General features: G+C 41.1%; 1 protein-coding gene across 4 annotated transcripts in view; it reads right to left on the bottom strand.

The window, feature by feature from the left end:
• LOC112252178 (ceramide synthase 1) overlaps positions 1 to 11,149 on the bottom strand; it is a 73,593-nt gene extending 62,444 nt beyond the window's left edge. Inside the window, exons 1-9 of one of the 4 annotated variants that reach the window (XM_024423192.2) lie at positions 10,938 to 11,149; positions 10,701 to 10,763; positions 10,533 to 10,598; positions 10,261 to 10,413; positions 10,121 to 10,174; positions 9,914 to 9,983; positions 8,740 to 8,895; positions 8,079 to 8,147; positions 5,586 to 5,660 (exon numbers count right to left, since the gene is read on the bottom strand). In XM_024423192.2, coding sequence (XP_024278960.1) covers positions 5,586 to 5,660; positions 8,079 to 8,147; positions 8,740 to 8,895; positions 9,914 to 9,983; positions 10,121 to 10,174; positions 10,261 to 10,382 — 546 coding nt within the window. In that variant the 5' untranslated portion in view covers positions 10,383 to 10,413; positions 10,533 to 10,598; positions 10,701 to 10,763; positions 10,938 to 11,149. Of the gene's footprint in view, positions 1 to 3,452; positions 4,794 to 5,585; positions 5,661 to 8,078; positions 8,148 to 8,739; positions 8,896 to 9,856; positions 10,175 to 10,260; positions 10,414 to 10,532; positions 10,599 to 10,700; positions 10,764 to 10,937 lie in introns of those variants that run through there. The other 3 variants (XM_042323045.1, XM_042323046.1, XM_024423193.2) reach the window with 3 other exon arrangements.
• Between the last annotated feature and the right edge of the window lie 4,460 nt (positions 11,150 to 15,609).

Here is a 15,609-nt window from a genome sequence, read left to right on the forward strand (position 1 = left end):
CTGACACTGAACCCACTTCTCGTTCATTGTTTGGTGCATTTTACGCAGTACAGACAAAAACATGTAATTGGAAAAATACCCCATAGCATTGCATCAACTGGTAATAGTTTAGTGACTCATGAGTGGGAATCATTTTAACTTTCAATCCTCAAGCCATTTCTCGTCCATAGTAATGATGACTAAGAGGAAAAACAGCCCATTCCCTGTATTCTCTGACCACAAATGTGCCAACAAAACCTGTACGTGTGCAACTATGGGGTAAAACAGATGCGTTTGCTTATATTGTTGACAATATGTAACTATTTTGTCTCCAAATGTTTATTGAAAACATAAAATAATTTGCACAATAAGCACTTGTCTCTCAAATAGTAACAGTTGTTGGTTAGCTAGCTAGCGATTTTTTTGCCATATTAGCATTGTCATGAAATCAGTCAAAACACCACAAATCAAGACATTGCATCAAGAACAAGATTAAACTAGCTGAAAGGAGCCACTTCCGATTCCCAACATGGCAGATTCTTGTCATTGTTGCTAGCTATCTGCATATTCAAAATCACCATTTTTTTCTTTACCTTTATTTATCCAGGCAAGCCAGTTATGAACAAATTCTTATTTACAATGACGCAACAACACACGGCAACAACGCACAGCTTCTGGCCACATCGATACGCATGCATCATTTTCATGACCTTGTCAGACAATCCGTCTACACTGAGTATACAAAAAATGAGGAACACCTTCCTAATATTGAGTTGCACCCCTTTTCCCTTCAGAACAGCCTCGATTTATCGGGCATGGACTCTACAAAATTTAGAAAAAGTTCCACAGGAATGCTGGCCATTGTTGACTTCAATGCTTCCCACAGTTGTGTCAAGTGGGCTAGATGTCCTTAGGGTGGTGGACCATTCTAGACCACACAAAGGAAACTGTTGAGCGTGAAAAACTCAGCAGCGTTGCAGTTCTTGACACACTCAAACTGGTGAGCCTGGCACCTACTACCATACCCCGTTCAAAGGCACGTAAATATTTAGTCTTGCACATTCACCCTCTGAAAGGCACACATACACAATCCATGTCTTAATTGTCTCAAGACCTAAATATCCTTCTTTAACCTGTCTTCTCCTCTTCATCTACACTGATTGAAGTGATTTTACAGGTGATATCAATAAGGGATCATAGCTTTCACCTCGATTCACCTGGGCAGTCTATGTCATGGAAAGAGTTGGCCAGAACAGAGCAAATGGATTGGCATCAAACACCTTCACATTCCACCTATTCTGCTCCAGTCATTACCACAAGCCCATTCTAATACACAGTGTATTAGCACCACATACCCCAACTCCTCCCCTACCCAGCCAAATGTCAGAATAATGAGCTGTGAGCCACATCTATCTGTGAGGACGAGATGTTAGGGCCCTCCCAGTCAACCCCAACAAAGCGGGAGAGTCAGAGTCTGTGTATCTCTCAGCAGAGCCTTGAGAGATTACCCTTCCTGTCATGGAGCCCAAAACTGGGAGGATTATTAATGTGCTCATTCATTGATAGGCCAATATATGCAAACGGTAATGTAATAAATTGATTGACTGACCGAATGTGTGTAAGAGAAAAATAAAAGAGATGCTACTACTACTCTAAAAGAAATGACAAAACAACCTAGAATTGTTGAATATTGCTTTACCCGTTTGGCAGGTAGCCTAGCGGTTAAAAGCATTGGGCCAGTAACCGCAAGGTCACTGGTTTGAATCATCAAGCTGACTAGATAAAAATATGTCAGTGAGCAAGGCACTTAATCCTAGTCGCTCTGGATAAGAGCATCTGCTAAATGACTAACATGTACATTTACTGTACACCATTTGATGATACAGTGTAATAATAATATAAGAAACAACAAAATAACCTAGAATCTAGAAATATTGTTTTATTGAGGATAGCCGATCTTTCAAGATCGTTTGAGCACCATCAAATCAAATTAAATGTTATTGGTCGCATACACATACACAATTGGTCAAAAGTTTTAGAACACCTACTCATCCAAGGGCTTTTCTTTATTTCTACTATTTTCCACATTGTAGAAGAATAGTGAAGACATCAAAACTATGAAATAGCACATATGGAATCATAAAGTAACCAAAAAAGTGATAAACAAATCAAATTATATTTTATATTTGAGATTGGGAGGCCTCTTTGCAGCAATTTGACCATGAATGTGGAGGCCAAATGACCCGGCCTCCACAATCCCCCAACCTCAACCAAATTGAGATGGCTTGGGATGAGTCAGAAGGCAGAGTGAAGGAAAGGCAGCCAACAAGTGCTCAGCATATGTGGGAACTCCTTCAAGACTGTTGGAAAAGCATTCCAGGTGAAGCTGGTTGAGAGAATGCCAAGAGTGTGCAAAGCTGTCATCAAGGCAAAGGGTTGCTATTTGAAGAATCTCAAATATATTTGTATTTGTTTAACACTTTTTTGGTTACTACATGATTCCATATGTGTTATTTCACTATTATTCTACAATGTAGAAAATAGTAAAAATAAAGAAAAACCCTTGAATGAGTAGGTGTTCTAAAACTTTTGACCGGTAGTGTAGACAGCAGGGTGTAGCGAAATGATTGTGTTTTCCGAGCTCCAACTGTGCAGTAATATCTAACAATTCACAACAATACACACAAATCTCAAAGTAAAAGTATGGAATTAAGAAACAGCCCGCGTGTGTTAGTGCTGTGACAGCAGTTTGTGAGACAATATTGTAGTAGACTAGATCTCACATGCATTGATTTCCTCATCAGTCTACTGTCTTAAATCAATCCCCAGTGACGAGGAAGGTCTGTGGTTTCCGTGTATGGGTCCTTAATCCCCTCTGCAAAGCTTGCTTTCTCCATCTCTGCTCTGGTCTTTGTAACCTGGGAGTTAGCAACCTCGTTAGCTGGGGCAAAGGGTTGTTAAACCTGGTATCTGATCTTCATCTTGGCCACATGACACACACAGAGACTCAAGGTTTCTGAACGTAGTATATAGGCCTTATGCATAGCCTTCCTCAGAATGAAGGTCTTCCTAATATGCTTCAATTTGATGGGCATCATGATGAACTTGTCAAGAGGACAAGTCCCAGTGACAATTGGTGAATTCAGCAAGAGAATAATTTATGTTTTTATACCAGAGAAGGGGACCAGTGTTTCATATCCTGTGGTGGGCTTCACAAGTCAAATGTGATTAATCATAATTGAAATCAAATTATTCTTATTCCACTAATACTGCAAGGTACATGAAACATGGGACATTAACAACACCCTTATAGTGAGCCATGAAGGCTGCACTCTGAAAGAAGGCCCCTATACTAACGAGAATACGGCTCATGGTCCTTGAAGAAGGAATGTATGTATTTGTGGGGAAACGTGTATGTGTGGATGTATAGTATTCAAAAATGAGTGGAAGGCTGAGAATGCTTCTGTATCTACCTGGAACAGACATTCTGTTAGTCCCCGTCGTATCTGCGTCCACATAACCGCGCAGATGAAGAAAAGGCCGATTTCGGTCCAGGTAATATAAGCGTTATCCAGGAGCGTGCTTTTGGAGAGCTCTAGACCGCAAGTGCTACAGCCTCTCAAGGCACTGGGCATCACTGTTGATGCTCTCGTTATGAGATCCGCATAGCCAGGCATGGGTTCCACCTCCCCGACACTCATGTCGTCCCCGGTATGACTGTCGATTGTGGCGGCACTGAAAACGTCGATTTAGAAAACTGACCCTGATTTAGGAACACAGAGCGGCAAGCTCCTACACTTCCAAACTAGCTAGCCAGCAGCTATCCCCAAAACGCGGAAAACTGTAATCAGCTTAATCTCTCAAGTAGCCTGCCTAATTCTTTGTTTTCTCATTTAAAATGTGGGCCCATTTCGCATAGGTGACAATTTATGTCAGATTGGAATATAGGCCCACAAAAACCAAGGGTAATAGCCGGGTCGATTTATTTAATAGCCAACGTAATTAGCTATCTATATTGTAATATTACATATATTCTATGATCCAGTAAACATTGTTCCGAATGTTGGGCATTATTCTACGCATACTACCTCATCATTTTAGCTAGCTTGTCAGCCGTCTACGGTTAGCTAAATTAAATGCACACTACTGGATATACCAGCATTTACAACACCTACCAAACTAGCTAGCTGAATCTTTCTGAGATTAGATGTAGCTGTAAAATCACCTTTAAATTACAAGAAAAAAAATCCAGTAAATGTTATCTGGCTGCCTAATGTGCCATATTGATCGGTACAGTCGAAGTATCACACGTGATTCTAGTGAACCTAACGTTATATTCTGTATAATCTCATCTCCGTTATTCGTTTTATATAACATCTCACCGTCATTTCATAAACTAGAATAACCAAGTCCTACCAGACACCAAACCAGTGGAATTGAAACCTTTCTAATACTGTTTTTTTAATTAACGCCGACAAAAATCTAGAATATATATCCTCAATGTTCGGCTTCCTGTGCCGTGCCACTGCTGGTGATCAAAGTCGTGTCCTGGCTGTGTCTGCGCTCTCTGCCTCTTGACAAGTGACAGAGAAATGCGCGCTGTTTTAATGGGAATCAATGTAGAACATCATTCCATATGGCACTCACTTGAAACCTATCCGGTTATAATAATACAAGTATAGTAAACGTTTTTACCGACGCGACTAGCGGGTGTTCACCACCCGCTCCGAATGCCACTTTAATTTAAAATTCGAGTTTAATGTAGAAAAAGCAGCGTTGCCGTGACGTAATTATGTCCCGCTATCTCCTCCAACTGCTGGGATTGAAACCGGAGATAATTTAAAGCGACAATTCAACATGTAACAGTAGCAAGATGCACAAAGTACAGGATGCCGACTTTTCCAGAAAACACGTTGATACTGTAGAGGAATTTCTACATTAATTGAATGGCCCACTCATTTACAAAATACATAATTTCACATGCAAAATAAAAGTTAATCTGTGAATTGGACGAGACATAAGGGGGGGAAAGATGGTCTACCTCCAGCAAGTATCATCGGGCCACATTTCAAGAATTTCAATAGAAAGTTTCACACTGACACACACTGGGTGTAAACAGGGTCATAAAACATGTATTGTCAATTCAGAGGAATGTTTATAGAAAACAGTTACACAGGAGGCAAGTTATCAATTTAGAGAAATGGAAATGTTACAGAGACTTATCAAAAGGGACATTTCATGTACTACAACTACTTCGGAGTATAAATCAAATCTTTGTCCACTATATAAAAAGGTAATATTATTATGATAAAATAAAAGTTTTTTTTAATATATAAAAACTGTTATGCACTGAAATAACCTGGTCCGTTGAGTGAAACAACCTGACATTTCAATGTTTATTTACACTTCTTTATTGGGTAATTATGTGTAGTGAAGTCTGAGTCAAAATCAGACCGTTTTTAAATCTCATTGGACTAGATATCCTGAAGTGCTACCAATCAAATAATTTGATTTAGTTCCAAGAGAGCAAAGACTGACCAACAGCTGAAGAATGCATTGATTCAAGATGTAGCAGAACTGTGTACGGGCAAATTAAATCAACATACCTTGGCCAGGTAATCTTTAAGGAAGCGGTGAGCTCTATGGGCATCTTTCAGTTGAGAGAGATACCGGTTGGTTCCCTGTGAACAGATGCATAACAGATTGATGTTAAAGACATGCTCCTGAACTTCGGCAACTACTTTTTATTTTATTTTTATACCTTCTGATTTGGGCTGAATGTGTCAATGAGTACGGTTACATGCACACAATCATGTGATTATTGAGAAGTCAAATTAATATAATATTCCAATAAAACATTTACATGCTTTGCAAGATTAACAATTTCCCTAATAACTCCGTTTACATAAACACTTCTGAAATCAGGCTACCTGATGGGACTGACAAATGTAGAAAATCACCAATCAAAATAAACATTCTAACACAGCGAACATGTTATTTTTGGGAAGCCTATTTGATTGAGTTTGTATGCGAAAACTACTTTAAGACAAACATTGTTGTTTCGAACTCACTTCACTCGTGCTAAAAGGGGAGGCTCGCTCAGATGGTGCTGGCATATTCGCAAATCAAATACACAGCTGGAATGCCAATTAAGGTGTTCACATGTCCTAATAATTTGAAAGACTGCTCATGCTCAGAAAACCAGAAAAACATTGAATTATTAGTGTGCATGTAAACAGTCACTGTGTAGTTCATACATACATAATCTAAGAGCAGAATTACTGTCTTACCTCAATTATCCAGGAAATCCCTAGTTTGAAGGCAATTATTTTTCTGGAAGTTGTGCTACATTTTCCTAAACGTGGGCCAGCCCCCTAGCAGCTAACAAGATGCACCCAAAGCTGAGTGAGAACAATGACTTGGTGCACATAGTGTAATCGGAAAGTATTCAGACCCCTTCCCATTTTCCACATTACAGCCGTATTCTAAAATGGATTAAACTTTATTTTTTTATACATAATACCCCATAATGACAAAGCGAAAACAGTTTTTTAGAAATGTTTGCAATTGTATATATATAAAAAAATATATATACAGAAATACCTTATTTACATAAGCTATGAGACTCATAATTGAGCTCAGGTGCATCCTGTTTCTACTGATCATCCTTGAGATGTTTCTACAACTTGATTGGAGTCCACCTGTAGTAAAAATCAATTGATTGGAAATTATTTGGAAAGGCACACACCGGTCCATATAAGGTCCCACAGTTGACAGTGCATGACAGAGCAAAAACCAAGCCATGGGGTCAAAGGAATTGTCCATAGAGCTCAGAGACAGGAGTTGGCCAAAAGGCACCTAAGGACTCAGACCATGAGAAACAAGATTCTCTGGTCTGATGAAACCAAGATTGAACTCTTTGGCCTGAATACCAAGCATCACATCTGGAGGAAACTTGGCACCATCTCTACGGTGAAGCATGGTGGTGGCAGCATCATGCTGTGGTGATGTTTTTCAGGGGCAGGGACTGGGAGACTAGTCAGGATCGAGGGAAAGATGAACGGAGCAAAGTACAGAGAGATCTTTGATGAAACTCTGCTCCAGAGCACTCACGACCTCAGACTGGGGAAAAGGTTCACCTTCCAACAGGACAACGACCCTAAGCACACAGCCAAAACAACACAGGAGTGGCTTTGGGACAAGTCTCTGAATGTCTGTGAGTGGCCCACCCAGGGCCCGGACTTGAACCCGATTTAAACATCTCTGGAGATACCTGAAAATAGCTGCGCAGCGACGCTCCCCATCCAAGCTGACAGAGCTTGAGGGGATCTGCAGAGAAGAATGGGAGAAACTCCCCAAATACAGGTGTGCCAAGCTCGTAGCGTCATACCCAAGACTCAAGGCTGTAATCGCTGCCAAAGGTGCTTCAACAAAACACTGAGTAAAGGGTCTGAATCGTTATTTAAATGTGATTGTTTTTAATTTTTAATGCATTGCAAAAAAAAGAGGAAAAAGTATAGATTGATGAAAAGAAAATACATTTTAGAATAAGGCTGGAATGCAACAAAATGTGGAAAAAGTCAAGGGCTCTGAATACTTCCTGAATGCACTGTATGTGATGCAATGTTCGGGGACCACTTTTGACTCGTGATTGCTAATTTCAGAACTACTGGCTAAAAAGTGTAGAACAGTACTAGAGAATCCCCTTAAGGAAGTTAATGCCAAAAATAATTTATCATAAATCATTAGAACAAGGTCTACTCTTTATACACCAGTTGTAGATATCCTTGATTGGGTAATTATCAGTAATTAGATTGAACCCATTGAAGACAGCATTCTGTAGACAATAACAATTCTATTGATCATTTACTCATCATCACCTCAATCTGGCACAGATAATATTTTTTTTAAGCTTCATCGCTACAATAGTGTTCATGTGTTTTACTTGCTGTTTAAAAAGAGCACAATATATCAGCAAACCTTTCAGCCAAACAAATCAAAAACAAACCTAAATTGAGACAAACATTTTTCTGCATCTGTGACAAAACCTGATGCACCTTGAGGAATCCCCATAAACCGATATAGGTCCAAAGTCTCACCTCAGGAGCTTTGCCCAAGTGCTGGGTCAGCACAATCAGGTTGATCAGAGTCTCAGGGTGGCTGCTGTCCTGTTACGGGGGAAATCAGAGTTTGGAAAACACCCAGTTTCTCACAGCAGTGTCTCAATGCACTGTATGACCTTACTCACTACCCTGCTTCATTCACACATGTTCAATCATACGTTCTGAAATGTGTATACAACCGCTTTAGTACTAGTGTATTCACATTAATCACTGGTCATAGTCTAAACAAGAGCATAAAATGTGGGAGATCTTTTTGTGTAACTATTTAACCAAGGATCAGTCTTCCATGACACCCCAACAAGGTACTGGTTATGCTCTGGCCAATTATTTTTTTCTCATCTCAGATTAACTGCAGGCTATGGGGACAATATAGCATTTGGCACCACCTACTGCTCAATTGAAAAAGTTGCAAGTATTTCCCTTAAAATGACACTAAACTTGTATTGCTCTGTGGTTGGATGATACAACAGACACCAATTGGTTAAAGTAATTGAAATGGTACTATTCAATAGTCACTGTAACGTCCTATAATGTTATGATATTAGTCTTCATCTTTATTTAAAAACAACCCTTTACACATCTCTACAGATTCCTCTGTAGAATAAGATATTAGAGTGCATTTGAGGCAAGTAATGACCTTGTCTAGTGCCTCCTGGAGAACCCCTTCTGCCTCCTCCCACTTGTTGTGGGCCATATGACAGGCAGCCTGGCCATTAAGCAGAAGCAGAGTTGGGGAGTACTTATCCGACATCTCCTGGAAGATGTAGTAAGCATCCTGCAGCTGCTCTCCTCCCTTTAAAAAAGGAAAAAAGCAAGAGTGCAGTTTTCTTTTCTGTTCAGATGAAAAACTGAAATTGAGTTTTATTCTTAATGACTGCACAAAACGCTGTATTCAATCGTAAAGTGATGACTACATTTAGAGTGAGAGTGGTGCTGTCAATAAAATACTATTTATTTCAGGCGGAGGGCTAATGGGGCCCGCAGCACTGAAGTATTCTAGCATGTAGGGGATTTCACCAGGGCCTAAAATGACCTTTTTGGTCCACCAGCCACTGTGGCAGGTAGATTGAAAAATCTACCTGCCACTGATTTTTTTTTAATTTATACCAGCCAAAAAACATTTTCCACCATACAAAAACAAAACACAGATGACCATTATTTGTAATCTTGCTAAAACAAAAGCATTTATTAGTAAGAAGTAATGTGATATATTGCTAAATTACAGGGGGGAAGATTACTGTGGTAACGGGGCCACTTGAGTCGTGTCAGGTGCGTCTGTGTGTGTGTGTGAGATTTAAAAATCGCACTAGTAGTAGACAGCATCTCTTCGCTATCAGTTGAAGCAGCAGACTCAAACTAACATTAAAAAAACAACCAAACTTGTGAACAAAACAATGTAAATATACATGAAACACAAGGACAAAGTCTCACTTTGTATACTTTCAAGTAAATTAGACAAACTTATGCAGCACCTCCAAAAATGAATCTATCAGCACAGTGCACAAAGCCAGGCAGTGTTGCTGTGCGAGGTGGGATATAGATTTGTATTTCTTTATGTGATTAGCAGCTATGAAACAAAATGGCATAAATATTTTGAAAACAGCTACTGCAGCATTAGTTTGCTATAAATCACAACTCGCACATGTGCTCACTTTTTATTTGCATATGCGAATGGGATGACCACCCTGCAAATTGACCACCCGCCTACATGGCTTGTGAAATAGACATTCTTGCCTGCCAATACCAAAATATACCAGCATTTGGTAGGTGTTCATTTTATGCCCTGGTCTTCACTATGGGCTGACACTCACAACGGCGATGTTGACCCAAGCCGTGGATAGTTGGGTCAGTGTGGCCTCCTGCATTTTCTTCGGCTCTTTCCTTTAAATGGTAGGTGTTAAAATAAGTAAACAATGCCATATATGATCAACTCTTACATTTGCTGAATCCCTTTAGCTCAATTTACTTAAAAGTATTTAAAAGGAATTTAAATCAGATGCCGTGTTGAGCGGACATACCTTGCCAAATCAACACGTTCTAAACTCGGCAGCACCTGAATGGTCATTGCCATGCTGAAAAGAAAAAGAGGGACATAAACGTACTGAATCACCCATAACAGGGGCTACAAACATTAATAGTATCCTGTGATTGTCTTTACCATTCCAGACTTTCTCCCTGGTGCAGGGACCGCAGGGCAGCGTCAGAGTTCATATCATGGTAGTAAATGGACGCAGTCATGACCAGGAAAGTTGTGTTGGCCACATCTACACTCTTGGCCATCTTCTTGTCAAGTTCAGCCACAACGGCATCCCTACACACACAAAAAAAACTATATTGTAACGCCAGGTAAGGAGTCACCAAAGAGCATTTAATCTTGAGTTGTCTATCTACAGTTTACAATAACAATTCTGAACACTACTCAGCAAACACCTTGACAGCCTGGAGCTCTGGCGAGGAACTGGCCTTGATGTCACCCATCACCACAGCATACTTCCTCTGAAACAAGACAGAATGAGGCGTGTTCGCTAATTGCACATGCTGATAGGTGGTGGAACAAAAATGTACACTCCTATAAACTGACTGTCCCGGCTATGTTACCTGTGCAATATAGGCTCTATACAGAAACATGTCTCTCTCAACCTCCTTCTCAGGTGTTGATGGCTGCAAAGAGGAAAATAAGTCGTTATTTTTGTCGTTTTAACGTTAGCTAGTTCATTACTATAGAGATGTTAGCTAGTTGATTTGTTAGCTAAACAGTTCAGTGTCATACAGCGACACTTGAAAAAGATATAGGCATAGCCACATTGTACAAACGGTTTACCATCAGATAATTACCTTAACTTTCTGGGCTTCATTTATACATTGTTAAAATTGCCAATATAATAAGCATTTTTCACATCAACATCTCCTTGTTGCGCCGCCATGTTGACTGGATGACTTTCTGGACACGTAGTGCCGACGCGTCATCACACAGTGTATTTACTAAGGTGCATGGGCGATGTTCTTCTTTTTCTGTCAGTTTTGTTTTAATTAAACTAGGCAAGTCAGTTGAGAACAAATTCTTATTTACAACGGGCGGCCTACCCCGGCCAAACCCTAACGACGCTGGGCCAATTGTGCGCCGCCCTATGGGATTCCCATTCACGGCCGGTTGTGATACAGCCTGAAATCGAACCAGGGTCCGTAGTGATGCTTCTAGCACTGAGATGCGGTGGCTTCGACCGCTGCGCCACTCGGGAGCCCCCAAAAAGGTGTATTACCCCCACCAACTGGATGGTTTTTAAAAAACTCCCACTTCTTCCTTCTTTTAGTTCTCCATATGTCACCTGCGCAGAATACAACAGGTGTAGAACTTACAGTGAAATGCTTACTTACAGGATCTAACCAATAGTGCAAAAAGGGTATTAGGTGAACAATAGGTAAGTAAAGAAATAAAAACAACAGTAAAAAGACAGCGAAAAACAGTAGCAAGGCTATATACAGTAGCAAGGGCACATACAGACACCGGTTAGTCAGGCTGATTGAGGTAGTATGTACATGTAGATATGGTTAATGTGACTATGTGTAACAGTTTAGCTTCCGTCCCTCTCCTCGACCCCTACCTGGGCTCGAACCAGGGACCCTCTGCACACATCGACAACAGCCACCCTCGAAGCATCGTTACCCATCGCTCGTTACACATTAGCAACTGCTAACTAGCTAGCCATTTCACATCGGTTACATATGCATATATGATGAACAGAGAGTAGCAATAGCGTAAAGAGGGATTGGCGGGTGGTGGGACACAATGCAGATAGCCCGGTTAGGCAATGTGCGGGAGCACTGGTTGGTTGGGCCAATTGAGGTAGTATGTACATGAATGCATAGTTAAAGTGACTGTGCATATATGATAAACAGAGAGTAGCAGCAGAGTAAAATAGGGTTTGGGGAGGGCACACAATGCAAATAGTCCAGGTAGCCATTCGATTACATGTTCAGGAGTCTTATGGCTTAGGGGTAAAAACTGTTGAAAAGCCTTTTTGTCCTAGACTTGGCACTCTGGTACCGCTTGCCATGCGGTAGTATAGAGAACAGTCTATGACTGGGGCGGCTGGGGTCTTTGACAATTATTAGGGCCTTTCTCTGACACTGCCTGGTGTAGAGGTCCTGGATGGCAGGCAGCTTAGCCCCAGTGATGTACTGGGCCGTATGCACTACCCTCTGTAGTGCCGTGCGGTCAGAGGCCGAGCAATTGCCTTACCAGGCAGTGATGCAACCAGTGCTCTCGATGTTGCAGCTGTAAAACCTTTTGAGGATCTCAGGACCCATGCCAAATCTTTTTAGTTTCCTCAGGGGGAATAGGCTTTGTCGTGCCCTCTTCATGACTGTCTTGGTGGGTTTGGACCATTCTAGTTTGTTGGTGATGTGGACACCAAGGAACTTGAAGCTCTCAACCTGCTACACTACAGCCCCGTCGATGAGAATGGGGGCATGCTCGGTCCTCCTTTCCTTTAGTCCACAATCATCTCCTTAATCTTGGTTACGTTCAGGCATAGGTTGTTATTCTGGCACCACCTGGCCAGGTCTCTGACCTCTTCCCTATAGGCTGTCTCGTCGTTGTCGGTAATCAGGCCTACCAATGTTGTGTCGTCTGCAAACTTAATGATGGTGTTGGAGTCGTGCCTGGCCATGCAGTCGTGGGTGAACAGGGAGTACAGGAGGGGACTGAGCACGCACCTCTGGGGGGCTCCAGTGTTGAGGATCAGCGTGGCATTTGTGTTGCTACCTACCCTCACCACCCGGGGGCGGCCCGTCAGGAAGTCCAGGATCCAGTTGCAGAGGGAGTTGTTAAGTCCCAGGATCCTTAGCTAAGTGATGAGCTTTGAGGGTACTATGGTGTTGAACACTGAGCTGTAGTCAATGAATAGCATTCTCACATAAGTGTTCCTTTTGTCCTTTTGGGAAAGGGCAGTGTGGAGTGCAGTAGTGATTGCATCATCTGTGGATCTGTTTGGGCCTTATGCAAATTGGAGTGGGTCTAGAGTTTCTGGGATAATGGTGTTGATGTGAGCCATTACCAGCCTTTCAAAGCACTTCATGGCTACGGACGTGAGTGCTACGGGTCTGTAGTCATTTAGGCAGGTTGCCTTTGTGCTCTTGGGCAAAGGGACTATGGTGGTCTGCTTGAAACATGTTGGTATTATAGACTCAATCAGGGACATGTTGAAAATGTCAGTGAAGACACCTGCCAGTTGGTCAGCAGATGCCCGGAGCACACGTCCTGGTAATCCGTCTGGCCCCGCAGCCTTGTGTATGCTGACCTCTTTAAAGGTCTTACTCAGGTTGGCTACGGAGAGCGTGATCACACAGTCGTCCGGAACAGCAGATGCTCTCATGCATGCCTCAGTAATTACCATAGCTATACATGCCACAAAGTCCACATATTTAACCTAAAATGTCAGCATTCTGCTGGTGAAAGGCAACCCCTGCATCGTAGGCCTATCCACTACCATGGACTCTTCTGGGGCACCATTCAAACCCTCAACCCTTTTCCCTGCTGCTGCATGTGAAATGCTCTGTTCAACCCTGACTTTGGCCACCTCATTCTCTTTCACCCCTGTGGGGCATTCGGAAGACGTGGTAGGCTGTTATTGTAAATAAGAATTTGTTCTTAACTGACTTGCCTAGTTAAATTTAAATAGCAACAGGTCATATTTATCACTTTTATAACACATAATATGATCCTTTCCACATCTTGGACATATCGGCTTCTCCCTTCTGCAAACACTTGCTAGATGACCAAAAGCTTTTACAGTGATCGCAGTGCATTGGTCTTGGGATAAATGTTCTGAATCTGTAGTTAATATACCTTAACTGCACTTGAGTAGGGAGAGACCTATCAAAATAACAGATACACTTCACTATTTCACCATTCACAACACGATTCATCCGACGTGCTTCAATCACTCCAGGAATATATTTTTATTTCTTCAAAATCGACTTTCCACGAGACGCCAGATAAATTTAAAAAACCTTGAGGGGGTGCCCTGTTTCGAAGAGACACACACGAAACTTCATACTTATCAAATCCGTTAAGACAACAACACACTTTACTTATGATCTGCAGAAGCACAAAAAAAATCTAAACAAACCCGCCTCTCGGTATCCTCACAGCCTTCCCTTTACCCAGCACTCTCTCCACCAGTTTGGATAACTGACATGGTTTCTTAAAGACTGGTTCTCTGCTCAGCTGCTCCTCATTAACAAACCGTACTCCTACTAGATACGAAGGGTCATTCTCATCACTGTATACCACTTTGCTCCGTTTTCCATTATTTTGGTCAATACTCAAATTATCCTTGATTTTACCATTCAGAATCCACTCCATCATCTCCTTCCGCCATTTTCCTTCGTCGTCCGGTCGCCTCGACCTCTCACTCGTCCATTCGATCCCCTATGGGCTATGTTGTTGAAATGTTGTCTTGTTACCATGTTTGATTACATTTGTTTATTTATATAAAAATCCAGTTAATACACAACATTACATCATTTATGCTCATGTGTGTCCATTGGTTTCTGTTTACACGAAAATATTTGTTTTGTCTTTTGGCTACTAATCACAGAGAATATGAAAAGTAAATCGTTATTCGGTCACCTTTCTATGGGTGTTAAAATGATTTATATAGTATACTTATTAGAAAAATGATTGTGTATATTCAAGCTAAATAGAGTGTGTATCTCGATAGTTATTGTATGGCTCAGAGATTAGCTAATGTATCACTGCATGCTACAGTATCTCTCATTGGTTACAAAATTGCAATATCCAAATGCTCCACTGAACAGAGCTTCTTAACAAGCTTTCTCTCTAAATGGCCTGCTAGTTTGCAGGTGAAGGTAAACTACCTTGTGATAAGGATGACAGTAGGCTAAGCATAAAATGCAATACTATTGACGACTGGATTGCAGAGTACTATGAACTAACTAGGCTATGTAAATGTGGTGCTATTCTATAATATAATGTATTTTAATTTACAATATATGTTTAAAATAGCCCTATCAAATCTGGCTTGAGTTAGGCCTATTTATATCCATTTACATCCAGACCATAAGAGAAAAATAGCTTGTTGATTGTTTAAAACACATGGTATTCACAATGAACACCATAACCCTCCGGAATTCCTGCTAAACCCATTCATTCATAGACCGGGGAAAACGGTGCTGTCCGGTCCAGAAAACATCCGCTGTAAAACACCTAGATGTCTGGTTTACTATATCTCGCTCTCTCTCTGTTGTGTGTCCTATATAGATCAGTTTTGATCAATAACGTTGCCGAAATCATCTACTGAGGCAATATTTTCCATTAATTAGGTCAAATAATTAATCTTCATGATTTATGATTAAATAATTGTGCCGTCTACTAGGCTTTTTGTTTATGACAAACAACTCATTGGGAAATTTCCAACCTTGGATTTGGGAGCTAGATGAGGCTAATTACTGGAAACAGAATGGGGGCAGGGAATGTTGAAGT

Source organism: Oncorhynchus tshawytscha, linkage group LG06 (genome assembly GCF_018296145.1).
Source record: "Oncorhynchus tshawytscha isolate Ot180627B linkage group LG06, Otsh_v2.0, whole genome shotgun sequence".
Classification (NCBI taxonomy): Eukaryota; Metazoa; Chordata; class Actinopteri; order Salmoniformes; family Salmonidae; genus Oncorhynchus; species Oncorhynchus tshawytscha.